This window comes from Mandrillus leucophaeus, unplaced genomic scaffold (genome assembly GCF_000951045.1).
Source record: "Mandrillus leucophaeus isolate KB7577 unplaced genomic scaffold, Mleu.le_1.0 Scaffold331, whole genome shotgun sequence".
NCBI lineage: Eukaryota > Metazoa > Chordata > Mammalia > Primates > Cercopithecidae > Mandrillus > Mandrillus leucophaeus.
The window spans coordinates 2,464,330-2,488,679 of NW_012103488.1; the positions used below are offsets into that span (position 1 = coordinate 2,464,330).

Below are 24,350 nucleotides of genomic sequence, written 5' to 3' on the forward strand. Positions count from 1 at the left end.
AAATTTAAACTTCCTACAAAGAATGAATTTATTCCTACGAATTTTGAGATTTTACCGTTAGAAAAAGAGGCGACACCATACCCTGCTCTTATTAAGGTAATATATTTGAATCAGTGATTTTAAATTGGGGGACAGACCTAACACATGGGGGACTAGAGAAATGATTTCTTACATTTGGTACTATGTTGATTTGGGGGGGCTCACATACTGATAGATGACAAAAAACCTGCAGAAAGAATAACTACAAGAAATATTAGAAGGTTGAAAATATTAAAGCAAGCAAACTAAACAATGCAGAATCTAGGAAATTGCTTTCTTTATAGGAGAAAAAAGTAAGTCTGAGCTGTAACCATAAGTCTGTGGAAAGGTCTGTGCCTCTTTTCCATGTCTGCTGAAGACCCAATAAGGAAGTAGGTTTGTGCTGCATCGTGGACATTAAAGATAAGAAAGGATCTCTACAGCCTGAAAGAGAGCAAGTCCAGGGGGAGCTGTTGGATTTCCTGCCCTTAAAAACATTCATTATGACATAGTGACTATATTAAATTAATGGAATAATAAACTAGTGCGAAGTGCCGTTGAGAAGTAGGGTTCCCTCCCCCTCTTTTTCAGACTATCCTTTTCATGCCATTGTTTCAGAACTTGAGTAAAGTATGTAAAAAATTGTATGAAATTATTACAGTACATTCTCCCTTCTAAACATATTTCTTCTCCCTTCTAAACTGTTTGTAAACTGATGACTATAGGCACACACACACATCTTTCTTTTTATCTTCTTCAAATGACCTGACATTTGGAAGAATTTAGATGAGTTCAGTGAGACAACAATCAGTGTTTAGGAACATGAAAATTTGTCTTAAGCAACTAGATTATTAATGAGGCAACCTTTTTTCTTTTTTTTTCTTTTCTTTTCTTGTTTTTTCTTTTTTTTTGAGACAGAGTCTTGTTCTTGTTGCCCAGGCTGGAGTATAATGGCATAATCTTGCTCACTGTAACTTCCGCCTCCCAAGTTCAAATGATTCTCCTGCCTCAGCCTCCCGAGTAGCTGGGATTACAGGCACCCGCCACCACGTCCAGCTAAGCTTTTGTATTTTTAGTAGAGACAGGGTTTCACCATGTTAGCCAGGCTGGCCTCGAACTCCTGACCTCAGGTGATCCACCTGCCTCAGCCTCCCAAAGTACTGGGATTACAGGCATGAGCCACCGCGCCTAGCCCATTTTTCTTTAAAAATGACATTTTAAAGAGTTTTCTATTAGCTTATGCAAAGAGAAAGTTCATTTACCCCTCCTGTTTTTTATGTATTGTTTTTATTTATTTATTTATCTATCTATCTATTTATTTATTTTTGGAGGCAGGGTCTCTCTGTTGCCCAGGCTGGAGTGCAGTGGTGGGATCATAGCTCACTGCAGCCTCAAACTCCTAGGTTCAAACCATCTTCTGGCCTCAGCCTCCTAAGTAGCTGGACTATAGACGCACACCACACCCAGCTAATTTGTTTTTAATTTTTTATAGAGATGAGATCTTGCTATGTTGCCTGGGCTGGTCTGGAACTCCTGGCCTCAAGTGATCCTCCTCCTTCAGCCTCTCAAGTAGCTAGAATTATAGGTGTGAGCTACCATATCTGACTTTTGCTGTTTGTTTTAAATAGGCCTTCCCAGAGCAAACTAACAAGAATATTAAACCATTTATATCTCTTCCCAGAGTTTCAAGGTAGTTTCAAGTGACTAAAGCCATTCTTAGTATAGCATGAGTGAAGTGGAGAGGCAAGATAAGTAGCTTATTTGTTCATCCTTGGCCGTGTTGGTTATCCATGGTTGCATATTAAATTATTCCAAAACTTAGCTTAAAACCACAACATTTAAGTTAGGCCAGGTGCGGTGGCTCGTGCCTGTAATCCCAGCACTTTGGGAGGCCGAGGCAGGCGGATCACGAGGTCAGGAGTTCAAGACCAGCTTGACCAAAATGGTGAAACCCCATCTCTACTAAAAAAAAATTAGCCGGGTGTGGTGGTGCACGCCTGTTATCCCACCTACTCAGGAGGCTGAGGCAGGAGAATCACTTGAACTCAGGAGGCAGAGATTGTGGTGAGCTGAGATTGCGCCATTGCACTCTAACCTGGGTAAGAGCGAAACTCCGTCTCAAAAAAAAAAAAAAAAAAACGCACACCATTTATTATCTCACACAGTTTTTTTCTTTTTTTTTTAAGACTCGCATTCCATTGCCCAGGCTGTGGTGAAGTGGTGCAGTCATGGCTCACTGTAGCCTCAGCCTCCTGGGCTAAAGTGATCCACCAACCTCAGCCTCTTGTGTACCTAGGACTACAGGCACACACCACCATGCCCAGCTAATTAATTGTTCAATATATCTGTAGAGGTGGGATCTCACTATGTTGCCCAGGCCAATCTCAAACTCCTAGGCTCAAGCGATCCTCCTGCCTCAGCCTTCCAAATTTCTGGGATCACAGGCATGAACCATCATTCCTAGTCTCTCACACAGTTTTTGTTTTTGTTTTTGTTTTTGTTTTTGTTTTGAGACAGAGTTTCTCTCCGTTGCCCAGGCTGGAGTGCAGTGGTACAATCTTAGCTCACTGCAACCTCCGCTTCCCAGGTTCAAGCAATTCTCATGCCTTAGCCTCCGAAGTAACTGGGATTATAGGCGTGTGCCACCATGCCCAACTAATTTTTGTGTGTTTAATAGAGACAGGGTTTTGCTAGTTGGCCAGGCTGGTCTCAAACTCCTGTCCTCAAGTGATCTGCCTGCCTCGGCCTCCCAAAGTGCTGGGATTACAGGTGTGAGCCGCCGTACCCTATCTCACACACAGTTTCTTTTTTTTGTTTTGTTTTGTTTTGTTTTGTTTTTTGAGACGGAGTCTCACTGTATCACCCAGGCTGGAGTGCAGTGGCACCATCTCGGCTCACTGCAACCTCCGCCTCCCAAGTTCCAGTTCAAGCAATTCTTCTGCCTCAGCCTCCCAAATAGCTGAGACTACAGGCATGAGCCACCACACCCTGCTCATTTTTGTGTTATTAGTAGAGACGGGGTTTCACCATGTTGGCCAGGATGGTCTCGAACTCCTGACCTCATGATCTGCCCACCTTGGCATCCCAAAGTGTTGGGATTACAGGAGTGAAGCCACCACGCCCAGCCCTCATATACAGTTTCTGAGGAGGGCCAGGAATCCAGCAGTGACTTAGTTGGGTAGTTCTGGCTCAGGGCCCGTTGTGTGGTTATAGTCAAGCTGTTGGCCGAGGCTTCAGTCATCTGAAGGTTCAACCAGGGCTGGAGGATTCTCTTCCAAGTTCAGTTATGTGGTTGTTGGCTAGCCTTTTTCACCACATGGACCTCTCTGTAGAGTTGCTTGACATGGCAGCAGGCTTCCCCCAAAGTGAATGATCCAAGAGGGAAAGTGAGTGATCAGGACGCAAGCCGTGGTGTCTTTTATAAATGCAGTCTCAGAGGTATACTATTAATTCTGTCATATTTTGTTAGTAAGGCAGACCAACCCTGGTCTAGTGTGGGAGGGGACCACCCAAGATTGTGAATCTCAGCAGGCAAGGATTGTTGTGGGCCACCCTGGAAGCTGGCTGCCATTCGCTTGCAAGGGACTTCTGCCTCTGCCTGCCTCCCAGTGTCCGGAAAGATGAAGACAGGACAGTTGGTATTGGCTTCTCTGATCTGTCTTTTTCTTCACTGTACCCCCATCTCCTTAGCTAATACAGGGGAAATAGAAGGCAGATTTCACTGTGCTACAGGAGTCTGCAGTCTTTGTCTCCAGCTTTCTACCTGCTGACTCTGAGTATGTTTCAGGGCCATGGGACAGCAGCTCCAGAACAAAACTCTAACTATTGCCTCTGTTCTCCTCCTCTTGAAGAGTGATTTGATTGAACATTTTTGCTGAATGCACCTCTATTTCCCTAACCAAACTGTTTCTCCATCACAGGATACAGCTATGAGCAAACTCTGGTTCAAACAAGATGATAAGTTTTTTTTGCCGAAGGCTTGTCTCAACTTTGAATTTTTCAGGTATGTAAGATGAGTCTAGCTTATAAAGCTTCTTATAAAAATCAACAATTACATTTCCAAAAGTTATCTATTTTTCTTAAACATCCATGTCTAGAAATAAAAGGAATTAGTTATTTCACCTAGAAAAGGAGAGGCTGAAATAAATAAATAAATAAATAAAAATAAAGAAAAGGAGAGGCTGGCCAGGCACAGTGGCTCACACCTGTAATCCCAGCACTTGGGAGGCCGAGGCAGGCAGATCATGAGGTCAGGAGATTGAGACCATCCTGGCTAACACAGTGAAACCCCGTCTCTACTAAAAATACAAAAAATTAGCCGGGCATGGTGGCGGGCGCCTGTAGTCCCAGCTACTCGGGAGGCCGAGGCAGGAGAATGGTGTGAACCCAGGAGGTGGAGGTTGCAGTCAGCCGAGATCGCATCACTGCACTCCAGCCTGAGCGACAGAGCAAGACTGTGTCGCAGGAAAAAAAAAAAAAAGAAAGGAGAGGCTGTTGCTGTTAAGAGGTATTTTTTTAAAAAATGTTGTTAACTCTTTTTTTTTTTTTTCCATTAATGAGTATACCCTTTAGCTGAAATGATTTATGTTAGCTATTGTTAGGACGACCTTCTTAGCCTTCAGGGTTTTGGATTCTGAGGAGGCCGTAGATTTACCCAGAAGACTCACTGAAGAAAGAATAAATAATTTGGGGTGTTTTTATTGCTTTGGTTTTGTATTCCTGGAACTTGTCTAGAAGAAGAGGTATTAGTTACTAAATTATCCTGAGTCTTGTTTCATCTTTTGTCTGGAGCTTCCTCTATTTCTGGCTTGATTACTTAAAAATTACTAATAAAAAGGGAGAAGATGTTTAGTAAAATTTATGAATAATGCTATTGCAGTAATTTCTCAGTGCATTTTCAATTCATCTCTGTCTTCCTTTACTTGTGTGTTAATCACCTGATTCAGATTTTACTTTGTGAGTTTATACTTTTTATAATTTTATATTTCTAAAATTCAGTGGTTTATAAGATAAGCCTATCATGGTTTATTTGTTCAGTAATGTTCAATATGATAATCAGCTTTTTCATTAATTTTTATTCAGTTGGCTTGACATGAAATTAAAGGTAGATATGGTTTAAATGCTTTGGAAAAAGGGAAAAGAATCTGATTTTTCATCAACAAATATGTTGAGATTATAGTGATTATAAATATTGTGGTTTTATAGCATGAGAGTTACAGATTATCTGAAACTGCTCAGAGTTTTTTTATTGTTTACACCAAACATGGGCTGTCAGGTTGTAGCTTATTATTGGTAAAGGGCATTACAAAGCTGCTTTTTATTTTTTGATATTTGAGAGTGATATTTTTAACACTGTAAGCAGCTTGTCACCACTTTCCCATTTGGCCTCTGTGATGATGAATTTCTTTAGAATACCCTTTGAGAGACCATTTTACATTTTTGTGTTCTCTAAACTGCCTAGCACATTTCCTACAATTGAAAATGTCTGCCTCCCACACAAATCCCATCCTCTGGTCTGTCTTCCTAGAGGTAACTACTGTTCTGTTTCTTGTACATTTTAATTGAAATTTTCATGTGTGTGTCTATATCCTTTTCATCTTTTCAGGAATAAGATTATATTATGTGTAGTTAGCTATGGTTTTTAAAACCCTGTGATCCATATTTAAGCATATAGTATCTGGTTACAAAATAATGTATTTTTTAAATTAACACATGAACCAGAATTTAGGTATCCCAGTTGAATCCTATTATCTTTTAAAAGTTAGTTTAGTGTCTTCTCCACTTCACCAGCACAGCTGCTGTGGATACAGCTGTTTTCGTTCTTTTTTTTAAGGAGACAGAGTCTTACTCTGTCACCCAGGGCTGGAGTGCAGTTACTGCAGCCTCAAACTCTTGGGCTCGAGTGATTCTCCCATCTCAGGCTCTTGAGTAGCTGGGACTACAGGCGCATGCCACCTCGCCAGGCTGGATACATCATTTTAGGACACTCCTTGGAATTATTTTCTGAGCCTGAGCCATAGTGCTTTGAAACCCCAAACTTTCTGGCTTTTCACTTCCATCTGAGAAAGGTGCATAGTTACCTGTGGGGCCGACCTCTGTCATAGCCTCTCTTTTGTTTTGATGATTTTGTTTTTGTGAATTGTGCCTTAAGTTTTTGAGCTGCTATTTGCCCAAAGAAGGAACTCTGTCATCATGTATCATACTTTAAAAAATTTAATGGCAGATCATTTATTCAAATTTTCCAGTTGGAGAATATTTGGATAGCTGTAGAACTTTGTCTTTGATTTTAATTCTCTAAGTGACTACAAATTTTATCCCTGTTTTTGCTTTTTTATCAGCTTTGATAAAATTATTGGCTTTTGGCTGGGTGCAATAGCTCACACCTGTAATCCTAACATTTTGGGAAGCCAAGGCAGGAAGATCACTTGAACCTAGGAGTTCAAGACCAGCCTGGACAACACAGTGAGACCTTGATTCAACATTAAAAAACAAAATGTTGGCTTTGTTTTCAGTACATTAGTTATATTTACTGTGATACAAATAGAGTGAAACTTTTAATTTGCTGCCAAACAAACCAAGCAGGCACCTGCCTCAGGCCTTTAGCACTAGCTATTTCTTCAGCCTGGGAAGTTCTCCACTCCACCCCTTAGATATCCCCAGGGCTCACTCACTCGCCTCCTTCAGGTCTGGGTCCAGATGTCACATGATAAGAGTGGCCTTGACTGGCTATTCTTATGTAAAGCAGCAGTCTTTCTTCCCTGCTGCCATCACCCCATCATTCCTTATTCCCCTTACCCTGCTTAATTTTACCTCATAACACTGTCACCAACTAAAATGTCAAATTTAAATTTATTATTATTTGTCCCCTCTAGCTAGATTATCAATTCTGAGGTCAGGGACTTTGCCTGATTTGTCCACTCTTTGTCTTCAGTGCCTAGAAAAGAGCCTGGCACTGTAGTAAGCATATAATACATATTTGTTGAATGAGTGAAACTTTCACTTTCTTCTGATAAAAGGTAAGCAAGGTTGTATAGTCAGAGGAGCAGGTCGTTTAACTTGCATTTGCATCCCAGCTCTGCTGCCACACGAACTCAGGGGACCTGAAGAAAATTATGTTTTTTATCTGGGAAATGAAGTTTAGTTGATCACTGTGGTTGTTTAGTTCTTGTACTCTATAATTCTTTCTTCTTTGTTCTTTCTCATTTAACTATTTTTCTATTTTAGTTTTTTTCCCTAGTTTTGGCTGCTGTTATATGATAGAAATTATCAATTATTTTACTGACAGTTCTCTAGCTTTACTGCTTTGGGGAAAACTCAGGGATAAGTTAACATTTTCACAGGTCTCAATTTTTCTAAGTTCATGTAATTACCACAGACACATTTCCCAGTCTTTTACTCCTGTCCACCAAGGGTGTGACTTGATTGGAGAGAGAAGGAAGACATGCAAATACTGTATGTGTTCTGTCGGCTGAGCTCCTCCCGTTAGCCTAAGCATAGCCATGCATTTTGGCCTGTTCCCACTCCTCACATACCCTGCATTTCTAACTTGTCAGTTCTGCCACACCATCTGGGGTAGGCAGTTCCTTCTCCTCCTTCGCTACCAGCAGTGCGTGCGCATGCGCGCACGCGCGCGCTCACACACACACACACACACACACACACACACACACACATACACATACATTTCAGGCTTCTTTTTCAGACATCCTGTTTTTTTCCTCATAAGAAGAAATAACCTCAAGAATTCAACCATATCCTCAGGAAATCATATTAACCGGTGTTCAGTATCTTGATCCTTCTCAAAAGGCCATATCACATTGAGAAGTAATAAAATCAGCTATTTTACTGTCAACATTTTCTTCCAGCCCATTTGCTTATGTGGACCCCTTGCACTGTAACATGGCCTATTTGTACCTTGAGCTCCTCAAAGATTCACTCAACGAGTATGCATATGCAGCAGAGCTAGCAGGCTTGAGCTATGATCTCCAAAATACCATCTATGGGATGTATGTAAGTACCCACGCCTTAGAGCCTTCCACTCATCAACATTTTTTATATTGATTTGATGGAAGCATTTTTTGATTGAGGGTATGAGTTTAATTTCTTTTTTTTAATCTTTATGACTAATCATATTTTCTCATTTAATTTTTAAGTTAGCTCTTATTCTAAGTGTTCAACTACATACCATTCATATTATGCAAATTTTCCTTGATTTCTTTTTTTTTTTAAACGTCTTTCATCAGAATGTCATATTTTTCTACTCAAACAAAATTGGACCCTGATTTAGGTTTAGATCTTACCCATTCTGTATTTGAAATCTTGGTCTTTGGCAAAGGAAAATGAAATCTTCCTTCTTTTGTAAAACCTAAGGTTGTCATATACTATTTCCCTAGAAATCCAGATCATGAGGCTGCATATCCATACTCTTCGGTCATGTTTCTTCATTACCATGCCACTGCTTGAGGTATCAAAGCATTTCTTTTGTTTTTCTTTTTGTTAGTCGCTACATTTATGCTGATCCTCTTCATTGCAACATGACATACCTGTTTATCAGGTTATTGAAGGATGATTTAAAAGAGTATACATATGCAGCACGCCTCTCAGGTTTGAGCTATGGCATTGCATCAGGAATGAATGCAATACTTGTAAGTAAAATGAAAACCAAAGAAAAGGCACCACCCCGTTTAAGCATTATGTTGAGCTTGGGAAAACTATTAACTTCTGCATTTTTAAACAAGAAAGTTGATGGTTTTTTTCCTTGCACCTTTTTGATGATCAAAGAACTCAAATTAGTGTTAGTTCCACTAATGAATGATTTAATAAAGTTTAGTGCATCTTGTGAACATGTATGTGTGCTACATTTATTTGCATGTTCTTCTGCCTGAGATGTTTAATATATTAATCCTGAAAGCATGTTGTTCTTTCCATATAATTGAGTATATTAACATCTATAAGTAGAAGGTATCAATAGTTGTTGTGGTGATTGAATTTTACTTATAAATAGGCTCCCTTTATTTCTGCAGATAGTAGTATAAAGTTTCTATGTTCAGATACACCTGACATTTTAATTTATTTTGTAGCATGCACCATTACCTACTTTATGTGTGTTTTAAAATAAGCATTATTAAATCCATCTAAGAAGTAACTAGATCCTTTCTTTGGAATGTGTTTTCAAGCTTGCTTATATCTCAATTCCAAGTTAACATCCCTTTTATGGCACACATTCATCTTCACTTTTCTTGAAAATGTATTGCATATTTTAGTAAAAATGAAAACGAGAGCATTTTGGGGTACTCCTTATTTAAATTCTTACACAAAAGATTTTAGGAGTTTTAAATTTTATTTTCCAGTGACTTTTTTTTCTTCACATAAATAAATTCTCTGGTAACTTTTGTTTAATGTATAAGAATGTATATTAATCTAACCATTCTCAGAGTCCACAGAAGTTTGAAGCTCAGAGATCAAAATTAGCTCCAAATAGAAAAGTAATCAACTGTTTTCTCTTTTTTCTGTTGATTTTTAGTAGCATATTACCATCAAAACACATAATTATTTATGACAAAATGGGTTTTCTGCTAATTGTTAGTCTAGTTCCTCCAGTAGGAAACATGATGTGCTCGCCATGGCCAGTGGCCTTCCCTCCTGCTGAGGTTCTTGCCTATCATCCTGCACAGCATGGAGACTTTCATGATATTCTAGCTGCAGTGTATCCTCTACTGCTTTGGGTGCCACCATGTGAAAATATCATGATAGAAATTCTCCATTCCCCACTTTTCAAAATGTTAGGCATTTAGAGACAAAGTGAATTGTGCTGAGTTGGCTGGGCACGGTGGCTCACACCTATAATCCCAGCACTTTGGGAGGCCAAGGCAGGCAGATTGCTTTGAGCTAGGAGTTCAAGACCAACCTCCTAGGCAACATGGTAAGACCCTGTCTCTATAAAAAACACAAGAAAATCAGCCAGAAGTGGTGGTGCATGCCTGTAGTCCAGCTACTCTGGAGGCTGAGGTGGGAGGATCGCTTGAGTCCATGGAGCAGAAGTTGCAGTCAGCCGAGATTGTACCACTGCACTCCAGCCTGGGTGGCAGAGTCAGACCCTGTCTCAAAAAACAAAAAATGTGCTAAGCCAAGATCCTGATGATACAGTGTATCCTTCTTACACATTTGTTTTGCCATTAGCTTTTGGAACAGCAACAGAACTTATCAAATAAGCAAGTGGTTAGAATTGTGGATCCTCCGTGGCACCGTGGCTCGTGCCTGTAATCCTAGCACTTTGGGAGGCTGAGGCAGGTGGATCACCTGAGGTCAGGAGTCTCACTATGTTGCCCAGGTTGGTCTTAAACTCTTGGGCTCAAGCAATCGTTCCATCTCAGCTTTCCAAGTAGCTGGGACGACATGTACATGCCACTATGCCCTGTGATTTTTATCTTCTTACCTCACCTGTAAAAACCTTAAGCCTGCCATTTGTTAGATACTCTTTTTGAAGAAAAAACTTAGCCACATTCTACAATTAGTTTTATAATGAGAACTTGAATTTTGATGATGTAGTATATGCCACCAGAGTTCGATGTTAGGTGAGTTTACTTACTGTTGATTTTGTTTCAGAAAAGTAAAATTATGCTTTTGGGTATAGAGATTGCTAATGGCCAGGTACTTTGGCTCACACATATAGTTCCAGCTACTTGGGAGACTGAGGCAGGAGGATCACTTGAGCTCAGGAATTTGAGTCTAGCCTGGGTACCCCAGCAAGACCCTGTCTCGAATGAATGAATAAATAATAAATTTTTTTAAAAAGATGGTTAAGCCTGGGCATGGTGGCTCACACCTGTAATCCCAGCACTTTGGAAGGCCGAGGCGGGTAGATCACCTGAGGTCAGGAGTTCAAAACCAGCCTGACTAACATGGTGAAACCCCATCTCTACTAAAAATACAAAATATTAGCCGGGCCTGGTGGCGCACATCTGTAATCCCAGCTATTCCGGAGGCTGATACAGGAGAATTGCTTGAACCTGGGAGGCTGAGGTTGCAGTGAACCGAAATCGTGCCGTTGCATTCCAGCCTGGGCAACAAGAGTGAAACTCTATCTCAAAAAAAAAAAAGATGGTTAATGTTATCTTCCTGTTACACTATATTTATATATTTATGAGACATTAAAGTGAATGTTTCATTTTTTATATGTCTGTTTTTGAATTTTCTACATGTTTAAAAATCAAGTCAAGTTGTTTATTTGGAAGTTGTTTTGTGATATTTTTAGACTTTTAATACCCTGAATTCTTTCTGTAGCTTTCTGTGAAAGGTTACAATGACAAGCAGCCAATTTTACTTAAGAAGATTATTGAGAAAATGGCTACCTTTGAGATTGATGAAAAAAGATTTGAAATTATCAAAGAAGCAGTAAGTTTTCTGAACCCTGTTTTTTTATTCATAAGATAATATTGCTATGTTATAAAAAGTTTTCATAATAGTTTTTATAAAAGAAGCAAGGAGGAAAAGAAGCATTCATAACCCTGTTGCAGGCACCTCACCTTGTCTTTGCAAAATCTGATACTCCATCCAGAAAGAAAGCCTAGTTGACTCTTGTGGACACCTGGCCTCTTCTCTGTGGGTGCCAAGAGCTCACTGCAATTCAGAGTTGCAGCTCAAAATTTCAAAGAGAAGTACTTAGTGGCTGTCAGGGCCTCCTTGAATGTTCGATCCCAACCTCCAGTTCAGAAGAACACACAATTCATCAGACTGAGGTCTGCTTTCCCACAAGATCTTGTCACAATAGAGCACACTATTTGGGTTTGACATATCTTCCACTTAAATTCAATTCATATTTGGCCCAGTAATGGAAGTATGGGATGAACAGCTCCTTCTGAAGCTAAACTGTGACCTTTTCTTGTATACCAGAAGAAACTACCATCAGTTTTCAAATAAAGATCCCATATTTTATATGGCTACTTATTTGTGTTGCTTGCTTATGGAGACTTTGGGGATGGCTTTATAGCGTAGAACCTAAAGATTCCAAAAGACATCCCTGAAAACTAGGGATAACTTTCTGAGGGACGAAAGATATCCCATAGTGAAGCACTTTTAGTCCGTGTCAGATGCTGAACAAATGAAAAAGCATGCACTTTTATATAAGGATCGGAGAGGAATAAACCCCATTCTTAATTGTATAACTTCAGAAAGGGGAAAGAAGAAAATATCCTAGTAACACATAGTTTATAGAGAATTGAAATTTGATTATAACTGAACTTTTGGAATGATTTTTAAAAGATTTATAAAATTAATGAAAGCATGTCTCCTTCACTAGTATATGCGATCTCTTAACAATTTCCGGGCTGAACAGCCTCACCAGCATGCCATGTACTACCTGCGCTTGCTGATGACTGAAGTGGCCTGGACTAAAGATGAGTTAAAAGAAGCTCTGGATGGTGAGACTTTCTACTTAAAGCTTAATGCTTTCTTCATTTTTTTCCTAAATTCATTTTGGTTTATTCTGATATTGACTGTTTATACTTTTAAATAACTTGTAGTTCTATTAAAACTGGCTGTGCCTATGTTTTATAAAAACAGTGGTGGGCAGGATGGCTATAATTAACAGTAACATATACTTTTAAATAGGTAGAAGAAAGATATTGAACATTCCCAACCCAAACAAATGATAAATAAACTTGAGATGATGGATATGCTTAATACCCTGATGTGATCACTATACGTTATATGTATATATAATAACATTATTATATACTCTATGAATATCTACAGTTATTATTTCTCAATTTAAAATAAAATAGAAAAAAAAATGGTGGCTTTGAAGTGGTTTTTGCATTCAGGCAGGTTAGCCACATTTACTGTTTTTAATCTGGACCTATACCAGTTAATTACGACTATTTTTAGATTTCTGCAGACAGGCTGGGTATGGTGGCACATACCTGTAATACTAGTACTTTTGGAAGGTGGAGTTTGAGACCAGCTTGAGCAATATAGTGAGACTCTGTCTCTACAAAAAATAATAAAAATATTAGCTGGATATGGTGGCATACACCTGTGGTCCCACTTACTCAAGAGGCTGTGGCGAGAGGATTGCTTATGCCCAGGAAGTTGAGACTACAGTGAGCCATGAGTATGCCACTGCACTCCAGCTTGGATGACAGAGCAAGACTCTGTCTCTACCTCCAAAAAAAAAAAATTTTTTTTTCCTGCAGAGTAAATGCTCTGACCCAAGTACTAACCTTGTTAATAATGAAGGTTTTTTGTTTGGTTGGTTTTTTTTGAAGACAGAGTCTGCTCTGTTGCCCAGGCTGGAGTGCAGTGGTGCAATCTCAGTTCATCACAACCTCCACCTCCTGGGTTCAAGCTATTCTCCTGCCTCAGCCTCCCAAGTAGCTGGGATTATAGGCATACACCACCATGCCCTGCAAATTTTTTGTATTTTTAGTAGGGACAGGGTTTCACCATGTTGGCCAGGCTGGTCTTGAACTCCTGACCTCAGGTGATCCACTCGCCTTGGCCTCCCAAAGTGCTGAGATTAGAGGCGTGAGCCACCGCAACCGGCCAATATTGAAGTTTTAAGAAAAGAAAAAGCTGAACTTCAAAGTCTTAACACACAATGTTCAGGCTTTTTTTTTTTTTTTTCCTGCTTTAGCATTCTTAGATCAGTTCAGTTAAAAATTGGAAAATGTATAAAGCCTAAAGAGTCATCTTTTGTTTTTTTTTTCTAGAATCTTAAGTCTAATTTTCAGGAGTTTGGCTTGAAAATCTGAAATTCCTTGAGAGCAGTGATTATACCTTCCTTCCATACTCCTTCACTTAGTATCTAGTATAATATTATGCCCTCAGTGTGTATCTAATGAATGCCTATTGAATGCAAAGAAATTACTTTCAGGATTTCTTTATTGGGAAAAAATGTAGATTGGTATCACCCTTTATTATTGTTTTAGATTTTTTACTTCTCAACATTACCTCACCAATTAATCTCTCTTCCTGTGTGCTCAGCCATAAGCGTTAAAATACAATAAAAAGAATTCTGGGCTGGGCGTGGTGGCTCATGCCTCTAATCTCAGCAGCTTTGGGAGGCCGAGGCGGGTGGATCACAAGGTCAAGAGATCGAGACCATTCTGGCCAACATGGTGAAACCCTGTCTCTACTAAAAATACAAAAATTAGCTGGGTGTGGTGGCACGCGTCTATAGTCCCAGCTACTTGGGAGGCTGAGATGGGAGAATTGCTTGAACCCAGGAGGCAGAGGTCGCAGTGAGCCGAGATCATCCACTGCACTCTAGCCTGGCAACAGAGAGAGACTCCATCTCAAAAAAAAAAAAAAAAAAAGAATTCTGTTGAATGTTTTAATAACCTTTTATGACAAGTTCTTATACTTATGTAACACTATGCTTTTGATGTCTTCAGTGACACAAATCGAGCAAAGTACTGAAAGTCATTATTTTGTTGGTTGCCTCAGGCATTGGATGGGAGGCTAGATTATGAAAATCATTAACTAGAACAGGTGCATTTTTTGTCGGGACAATTAATATGCTTTTCTTTGCAAAATGATTATGGTCATATGCAATTAATAGCAAGAATTATACCTTTAAAAAAATACCACACAATTAATTTTAAATGTTTTCCAAAACAAAGACTACTTTTATAATGATCGAAAAGCAAAGCTTTGAGGGTTTTTTTCACCCTTCGTTAGAATCTAGGTCAGATGGCATGTTAATTTTAAGCAGAATAAGCTCTATAGTATCTCAGAGGGATATGAAGGCTTTCTAAATGGATTTTATGAAGATTTTATAAAGTACTTTTTTGGTTTAAATTTTTCTGCTCAAGTAAATAATTATTCCATTTTGATATATATAATCCTACAATAATCCAAAATGGCAGAATGGCTAATTTGGAAACAACTCAGTGTGAGAGGCTGCGTCTCCAGTGACTCTAAATCATTCAGCTATCCAGGTGCCAGGGTAGCAAGAACTTCAGGGTTCAGTGTGGTCCAGCAGCATTTACTGACTGCCTGCCCTGTACCCAGCCCAAGACTCCAGGTGTTGAGATTAACAAATAATCAATTAAACATGGCAAAACCCCATCTCTACAAAAAAATACAAAAATTAGCCAGGCATGGTAGTGCATGCCTGTAGTCCCAGCTACTCAAGAGGCTAAGGCAGGATAATCGCTTGAACCCAGGAGGCAGAGGTTGCACCACTGCACTTCAGCCTGGGTGACAGAGCAAGATTCTGTCTCAAAAATAAATAAATAATAATTTTAAATGATCAATTAGATGGGGTTTCTTTGATGAAGGACCTCCAGTCTGGTGGTGAAGCGTAAATATGAGAAGATCATTTTAATAGAGAGAGACAAGGGGCTAAGTATTGTGATGGAAAGCTGCAGAGTGCTGAGGGAGCCTAGTGAAGAGGACTTCTAAGGCAGTACAGTGGAGTAGAATGAACATCCACTTTGGAACTGACCAAAGATCAAATCCCAGCTCTGCAGTTTGCTAGCTTAATGACTTTGAACAACAAACTTAAATTTTCTTAACTTAATTTTCCTATCTTTAAAGTGGGGATAATAGTACCTACTTTATAGTGTGAAAGATAACATCTGTAAAATTCCTGATCTGTGGTAAGCACTTGTTATTTCCATTCCCGTGTTTCTCCTTAAATGTCTGTCACTGATTTTAGCATCCATTGGTAGATCTTGCATGTAGCAATTATTACTATGGTGTCCTAATGGAGAAGGGACAGCTCTTCTTTACAGAAGGATTAAATCAATATATATAAAAAGAATGAGGGAAGTAGAAAAATTGCCATTAGAACTCCATAGTAATAATTGCTACAGGCAGTAACCACTAATGGATGCTAAAATTAGTGGGTCAAGTTTAAAGAAAAAATATTTGTATAATCTCATTTATTTTTCCCAAAATAAGTATTTAGTAATTACAATAGGAAAAATAGGTGTAAATGGGCAAGTGGGCTTTTCCAAATTGCATATAGAGCATATATGAGTTATTAAATTATGAACAAAAGAATAAAATAATACATTTATAGTGAGGACATGTGGCAGACACCACCTTAACCAAGTGATTAGTGTTAACATCACTAAGTACTACAACATATCAACTTCATGAGTCCTCTGATAGGATGCAGTGAGAAAGGTGCATTACCTTTGTGGTATTCTTTATAGTAATACAGACATGAAATCTAATCGTAAGAAAACACTAGATAAACCCAAATGAGGGACTTCTATAAAATAACTGAACAGTACTCTTCAAAAGTCTTAAGGTCATGAAATATATGGAAAGACTGAGAAACTGTCAGAGATTAGAGAGAACTAAAGACATATGACAGCTAAATGTAACGGAGGGTTGTGGATCAAATCCTGGAATAAAAAAAAAAAGACAAAAATGGGAAAAATCTAAATAAATTCTGTACTTTAGTTAATAGTATATACCAATGTTAATTTCTTAGTTTTGATGGTTCTGAAAGATGTTAACATTAGGGAAAACTAAGTGAAGTGTTTACAGTAACTCTCTGTACTATTTTTGCATATCTTTGGTAAGTCTCAAATTATCTCAAATTAAAAAAAAAAAAAAAACCCTCATAGGTAGCACTCACTATGTCTTCTTACACCTTTGCAGATGTAACCCTTCCTCGCCTTAAGGCCTTCATACCTCAGCTCCTCTCACGGCTGCACATTGAAGCCCTTCTCCATGGAAACATAACAAAGCAGGTGGGTGGTTGAGGTTTTAGCAGTCTTTTGTGGATCGTTGCAAGATATTTTTTCCCTCTAGTCTTTCTCAAGATTGTTAACCAGCATGGTGTGATAAGAAACACATTAGAGTTTACTCAACCCTCTTGCTCTGTGGAGGAAGGTGGAGAGCACAGGGAAAGTAGAATGATGGTGATTAACTGAGGACCTACTTCCATGGCTGCCTCTTCTGCTGTTTCCTACCTTGTGCAATCATAGGAGGAAATGGGAGTAATTATCCCTACTCTGTATAGGGTGGCATAATTGTATAGTAGATAAGAGCACATGCTGTAGAATCAGACAGCCTGGATTCAAATCCTGGCTCTGCTATATACCAGATCTGTAATCTTTTGAAAATGTCTTAACTCTGTGCTTATCTGTTTTCTTCTCTGTAAAATTAGAGTTATAGAAGCACCTACATCATGTGTGGTAAGGATTAAATAGTACATGATAAGTACTTAGCACATGGAAAGCACTACAAAATTTTCGTGGCAGTCTTGTCTCAAGATCCCTCAGTCTCGGCCTGGTGCAGTGGCTCACGCCTGTCATCTCAGTACTTTGGAGGCTGAGGCAGGAGGATTGCTTGAACCCAAGAGTTCGAGAGCAGCCTGGGCAACATAACTCTACAAAAAATTGAAAACCAGCCAGGTGTGGTAGCGCATGCCTGTAGTCCTAGCCACTCAAGAGGCTGAGGCAGGAGGATCTCTTGAGCCTAGAGGTTGAGACTGCAGTGAGTCATGATTGTGCCACTGCACTCCAGCCTGGGTGACAGAACGAAACCCTGTCTCAAAAAAAAAAAAAAGATCCCTTGGTTCTATCTCCGCTCCAGAACAATATGCCCAAGGTCAGATGCTAATAAGTGGCAGAAGCAAGATTCTTACCAAGGTCATTTTACCTACAATAAAGCCTATGTTTGCCTCCCTTGCTTTTTTGTGACCCCAGGTGTCTGTAGTCAGGATCATTTCACTTGGGACCGTCTTTGGCGGTGCCTTTTTTCCAGCATCAGCATCAGTGTTGATGATTGTTTGGGTGTCTGTTTCTTTCACCACTACCACATTGACTCTATTGCAAAATGACCATACTGACAAACTCAGTTTTTATCCATTTGAATAGGATCAAATGTATTTAAGATTTAAAAATCCACTTTTATGATAAACAAAGCTAGTTTATTTCACAAACAAGATATGTTTATGTTTTTGTAATATACTGGGACATATCTTTTTCCACAGGCTGCATTAGGAATTATGCAGATGGTCGAAGACACCCTTATTGAACATGCTCATACCAAACCTCTCCTTCCAAGTCAGCTGGTTCGGTATAGAGAAGTTCAGCTCCCTGACAGTAAGTAGAGATGTTGTAACTTTGGGAATGGACTACTTTGACATAACAGTGTGGGTGATTACAGGTGGGCTGAATTTGGTATAGTTTTATGCCAAAGATTTACTTGGGAACCTCTACTACTTATAGAAGTATGATTAGAGATAGATAATTCAGCCAAAAAAATTTTTGGTAGGAGGGCCAAATAAGTAAAATTGGAGGTAAGCAATAATTTTGAAGAGAATGATACTGGAATTGATGGGTACTTGAATGAATGGGAATTAGGAAGTAAAAGTATCACAGAGCTATTGACTATAAGTCATGAAATAAAATACATTTATAAAAATGGAAACTGGAATTATAATATTTAATTGGAAACCCATAGGATTCTTTGGCAGAAATAGTTTTAGGAAACCCACAGGTGCAGATAACATGTAATCATTACAAGTATACTTTTATAAGGGATTAACAAAGACTTACTGAATTTATATATTGCGGTTTACAATGTTGGATTACTTTTACATTAACAGTGGTTTCTTCTGATAAAAACTCCTTAAGCATTATTGTCGATATTGCTCAAAACTGTGTAATAGAAGGTATACTAAATGAAGGAAGAGAAGCTTTTTTTTGGCCAAGCTTGATTGTTTGGCTGTTCCCTATGCATTAACCATCTGTGCTGCCTTTTCCCCCCAGCTATTTTATCCTCCCAAAATGGTGTTCTCCTTTCCCCCTTCTTCCTCATGGGCCAGTGCCTACATCCTACTTCTCCTTCCAGGCCTATTTTATAAGCTACTTATTCCACTAAACTTTTTCTAAAACTCCCAGCTAGAAATAATCACATCTACCTCTGGACTTGCAGGACAATTTTTCTGAACCTCCCTATTCAAGCTACTTAGCACTTCTCTTGTATTGGGATTGAAGTGCATCTCCATCTTCTTATTAGACTATACATTCCTTAAAGCCAAAGTCTGTGTCTGTTTCATTTGAGTAGCTTCTAAAGCAACTGGAACATATTATTACTTCAGGATACCTTTGTTGAACGCTTAGAGATACGTTGAGCCCAGCTCTTCTATTGTGCATGACCAGTCATAACAGATCTGGTAGTGGTTTATTTCCAACTTTTGCTAGTTTATTCCTCAGTCACTACAACCAGGGCAAGAATCAGGATATGCTGATTCCACTACAATTAGAGAAAGACTCAGGATATGCTGTGCAAGAGCCATAGCAGTTGACTTCAAAGTGAGGCCAGTCTAGAAACAATATTTCAAAGTGAAATTCATCTTTCCTACTTCTTTTGATTCCACTTCCCTCTGTCTCTTTCCTAGGATCTTATCTCTTTTGCCTCCTAAGTACCCTCCCAAATTTCTCCATGTTCAAAAATAGCCCAGTTCACAGCTCATTCTCAAAATGCTAGGTGGTAGGAAATCATTCTGAATTAGCCAACTGATCAGATGTGAATGCTTTAAATAGTTCTTCACTTAACTCTCCATGGAAAGGCTCTTACTGTTTAAAAATAAAATATTCAGGCCAGGGTAGTGGCTCATGCCTATAATCCCAGCACTTTGGGAGGCCAGCGTAAAAAGATTGCTTGAAGCCAGGAATTTGAGACTAGGCTGGGTAACATAGTGAGAACTTGTTTCTACAAAAAATTTAAAATAAAAAAAAATTAGCTGGGCATAGTGGCACACACCTGTAGCTACTTAGGAGGCTGAGGTGGGATGATCGCTTGAACCCAGGAGGTTGAGACTGCAGTGAGCCATGATTGTGCCACTGCACTCCAATCTGGGTGCCAGAGTGAGAGACTGTCTCAAGTGAAAAGGAAAATGTTCAGGCATTATAAAGGGGATGTTTTATTTATCTTTATTTTTATTATTATTTTTTGAGATGGAGTCTTACTCTGTCACCCAGGCAGGAGTATAGTGGCGCGATGTCAGCTCACTGCAACCAAGGAGATGTTTTAGAATATGTATGAAAAAGGCCAGGCAACCAGGTGTGGTGGCTCACACCTGTAATCCCAGCACTTTGGGAGGCCGAGGTGGGCAGATCACCTGAGGTCAGGAGTTTGCGACCATCCTGGCCAACGTGGTAAAACCCTGTCTCTACTAAAAATACAAAAATTAGCTGGGCACAGTGGCAGGCACCTGTAATCCCAGCTACTCGGGAGGCTGAGGTAGGAGAGTTGCTTGAACCTAGGAGATGGAGGTTGCAGTGAGCTGAGATTGCACCACTGCACTCCAGCCTGGGCGACAGAGCAAGACTCCGTCTCAAAAAAAAAAAAAAGAAAGAAAAGGGCCAGGTGTGGTGGCCCACGTCTGTAAACCCACCTTTTTGGGAGGCCAAGGCAGGCGGATCACCTGAGATCAGGAGTTCAAGACCAGCCTGGCCAACATGGCAAAACCTTGTATCTACCAAAAATAGAAAAATTAGCCAGGTGTGGTGGCATATGACTGTAGTCCCAGCTACTCAGGAGGCTGAGGCAGGAGAATTGATTGAACCCGGTAGGCGGAGGTTGCAGTGAGCTGAGATGGCACTACTGCATTCCAGCCTGGGTGACAGAGCAAGACTTTGTCTCAAAAAATAATAATAAGGTATGAAAAAGCTAGAAGAATGTGAGGTGGGTGAGGGAGAGAGGCTTACAGGCCACGTTCCTCTCTCTCTGCTTTTTTTGTTTTGTTTTGTTTTTTGAGACAGGGTCTCACTCTGTACCACTGGAGCGCAGTGGTACAGTCACAGCTCACTGCAGCCTCAAACTCCTGGGGTCAAGTGATCCTCCCGCCTCAGCCTCCCAAGTAGCTGGGACTATAAATGTGAGCCATGGCGCTGGCTCCCCTCCTTCTGATGAGAGGGAACTTAGTGCTGCCAATTTATAATCAGAAAGTTTGACCGTTGGTCAAAGTTGGACATGATCAGAAAAGTGAAATCAGTGAACTATAACTCCAGGCTTCTCTACCTCCCTTTTCTATTAATGTCTAAATTATCATCCGTAAGTGTGGGCAGACATAGCATTGACTTTATTAAACCCCAAATAAGTTTTTGAACTTGCTGCTGTCTTTTTGAAACTTCCTAGGAGGATGGTTTGTTTATCAGCAGAGAAATGAAGTTCACAATAACTGTGGCATCGAGATATACTACCAAACAGACATGCAAAGCACCTCAGAGAATATGTTTCTGGAGCTCTTCTGTCAGATTATCTCGGAACCTTGCTTCAACACCCTGCGCACCAAGGAGCAGTTGGGTGAGATGAAAGTGGGGAAATAGCAGGGTGCTGTAGACTTTGATGAATTATTTTCCCTGTAAAACATTTTCACCTGACAGTGTATCAGGCGTGCTCTACTTAGAGAGACTTGAGAAAACCTTGTTACAGAGAATTCATTTCTAAAAGATAAGCAATCGCTATCTTATGGACAGTAAAGCAATTCTTTATGAGATGATACTGTATATTACATACATATCAATAAAAGGCATTTTAGGTGGGGGGAAAGGATACTAAGGACAAGCTTATGGGTAGCAAGATGAGAAACAAGCCATCCAGAGGAGCTTAGATTCACTAAAGTTTGAGTTCCTTGAGGGCAGGTATTATCTCTCATTCATCTTTATATCCCAAGCCTGGAACATACAGAAGGTACTCAGCAAGTGTTTGCAGTTTTAAACATTGTTAAAAGTCTGGAGGTCCTGGCAGATTTGATCAATGAGGAAAAAAGTTCAAAGAAGTCCCAGTAATGACAGAAAGAAACCAGTGAAAAAAGGATGAGTCTCTCCAAGTACCCGTCATTGTTTAAATACCCATTGTGCTAGGTGCTGGACACGGAAAATGGATGCTCTGGATGGTCCTTCCTTTCGAGGAGCTCACAGTCAAATCAGGATGGCAGGCCTGTAAAGGAATAATTTTAGTACAGCATGGTAAATATTATTATAGGAGCTCAAACTATTGGCCGGGCACAGTGGCTCACGCCTGTAATCCCAGCACTTTGGGAGGCTGAGGCAGGTGGATCACCTGAGGTCAGGAGTTCAAGACCAGACTGGCCAACATGGTGAGACCCCATCTCTACTAAAAATACAAAAAGTAACTGGGCATGGTGGTGCATGCCTGTAATCCCAACTACTCAGGAGGCTGAGGCAGAGAATCACTTGAACCCAGGAGGCAGAGTTTGCAGTGAGCGGAGATCGTGCCACTGCACTCCAGCTTGGGTGACAGAGCGAGATTCCATCTCAAAAAAATCAAACTATGAATGGCTATGTTGAAGAAAGAAACTTCCTCAGAAGTGAGACCCAGAGGCACCACAGCTGTTGGAGGTGGTGGGTCAGGGCAGGGCAGCTGAAGGAGATAAGCCAAGAGCTTGGTTTTGAAAAGGTGTTGAAGGGAGGTAGTGCATGGCCTCATGAGATAACATGGAAGTATGACTTTTAGTTAGCTTGATCTCTAGAGAGTTGCATTCTGAATGAATTGGTTTAGGAATGGATTACTTAACAAGAAATACAGTAGGATAGCCAGGTTCATATGCTGAACTTGGATGTTAAAGGAAACACAGCTAAGACTGTGACTAAGGGATGAAAAATGAGTCCAGCATTTTATAGTCTAGGAGTAACTTTAGCATAAATTGAAGAGGATTAGCTAGCAGAGAATGAGGAATGACAAGATGGGAGTTTGAATAACGAATAGGATTTTTTTTCCTAAGAAGAAGAAAAAGTCATCTCCAACTTTGTAATCCTTCAGAGAGCTCTTCTGCTCTGTCCTTAGGAACTGAAACTATCTTAAGTGCTCATATTTCTTTAAGAGGTGAGTAATCTAAAACCTTAAACTAGATTTTATTTGCTCAGACAGGTTAGTTTTTAAAGGATTAAAAATGACCCAGGTCTCAAATGCCAAGGTCCTGACTGGCTGATGTCTGTGTTTCAGGCTATATCGTCTTCAGCGGGCCACGTCGAGCCAATGGCATACAGGGCCTGCGATTCATCATTCAGTCAGAAAAGCCACCTCACTACCTAGAAAGCAGAGTGGAAGCTTTCTTAATTACCATGGAAAAGTCCATAGAGGACATGACAGAAGAGGCCTTCCAAAAACACATTCAAGCATTAGCAATTCGTCGACTAGACAAACCAAAGAAGCTATCTGCAGAGTGTGCTAAATATTGGGGAGAAATCATCTCCCAGCAATATCACTTTGACAGAGGTAAGGTAAAATTAGGGCCCCAACATTTATGGCATTCAAGTAATATTTGATTAAGGCCATTCTACAAAATAGTATTCATTTTGTAGGTGATATTCCATTACCTATTTGGGGAGTTGGGGTCGGGGGATGTCTGGCACTTCTAAAGAACTGTTACTTAATTTAACTCCAGTTTTCTATTAGAAACCTTATCTCTTTTTTTCCTCCAAACCTAGACGTGGATCTACCCATATCTCACAATAAAGTATTAATAATAATTCAATTTCATGTTTTCGTTTCATCAGTGTATCCTGAGATTCTGATCACAGATACCTAAGTATCTATTTCCCATAATACTAAAAAAATGAGATAATACCAGATTGAACCCCTTTGAGGCAAATGCTACCCTTGAGCCATAGGAGATTTGCCTATAGGAATCTCCAAAGATTTTTCACTCCTTTCAGATTTGGGAGAGCTGTGATTCTTGAAGTCTCCTGTCTTGAATCAGCTTCCTTTCACCTTGCTTCTAGAGCATAGATTAACAATGGATTGTGCTAAGCTGTACTAGAAGTCAGGGGATGTGGGTTGTGTTCTTACTCTGACACCAACAAGCTAAAATTCTTGGTCAAGACACCGTTTTTGGACCTCAGTTTCCTTACCCATAATTTTTATTTTTGTTTTGTTCTTTCAGACAGTATCTCACTCTGTCAGCCAGGCTTGAGTGCAGTGTGTCATCATAGCTCACCGTAGCCTTGAATTCCTAGGCTCAAGCAATTCTCCTGCCTCAGACCCCCAAAGTGCTGGGATTACAGGCATGAGCCACCATGTCCAGCCTACCTATAATTTATCTGGCAGTTGGATTCACTATTAATGATAATAGTATCTCTCATTTCTTGAGCATTTACCATGTACTAGCATTGTGTTATTGTCATATATTTTTTTCCTAATTCTCACTGCAGCCCTATTAATTATCCCCCATTTCCAGATGAGGAAACTGAGGCTCAGAAAAGTTGAGATGACTGGCCAGGATCCAAAAGCTCATAACCAGACAGCCAGGATGTGAATCCAGGCTGGCCTGGCTCCTGAGCCAAGGCTCTTACCCATTGCACTATATCCACTTACTTTTTTTTTTTTTTTTTTTT

At 39.8% G+C, this 24,350-nt stretch overlaps 1 protein-coding gene across 4 annotated transcripts in view; it reads left to right on the forward strand.

The window, feature by feature from the left end:
- The window catches only part of IDE (insulin-degrading enzyme), a 143,185-nt gene that overhangs the window by 108,487 nt on the left and 10,348 nt on the right, over positions 1–24,350 (forward strand). For 3 of the 4 annotated variants that reach the window (XM_011988478.1, XM_011988482.1, XM_011988483.1), the window contains 8 exons: positions 3,939–4,021; positions 7,884–8,028; positions 11,302–11,412; positions 12,317–12,437; positions 16,636–16,727; positions 17,975–18,086; positions 21,130–21,297; positions 22,960–23,232. In XM_011988478.1, the coding sequence (XP_011843868.1) occupies positions 3,939–4,021; positions 7,884–8,028; positions 11,302–11,412; positions 12,317–12,437; positions 16,636–16,727; positions 17,975–18,086; positions 21,130–21,297; positions 22,960–23,232 (1,105 nt within the window). Of the gene's footprint in view, positions 1–3,938; positions 4,022–7,883; positions 8,029–8,518; positions 8,664–11,301; positions 11,413–12,316; positions 12,438–16,635; positions 16,728–17,974; positions 18,087–21,129; positions 21,298–22,959; positions 23,233–24,350 lie in introns of all 4 variants that reach the window. The other variant, XM_011988481.1, reaches the window with a different exon arrangement.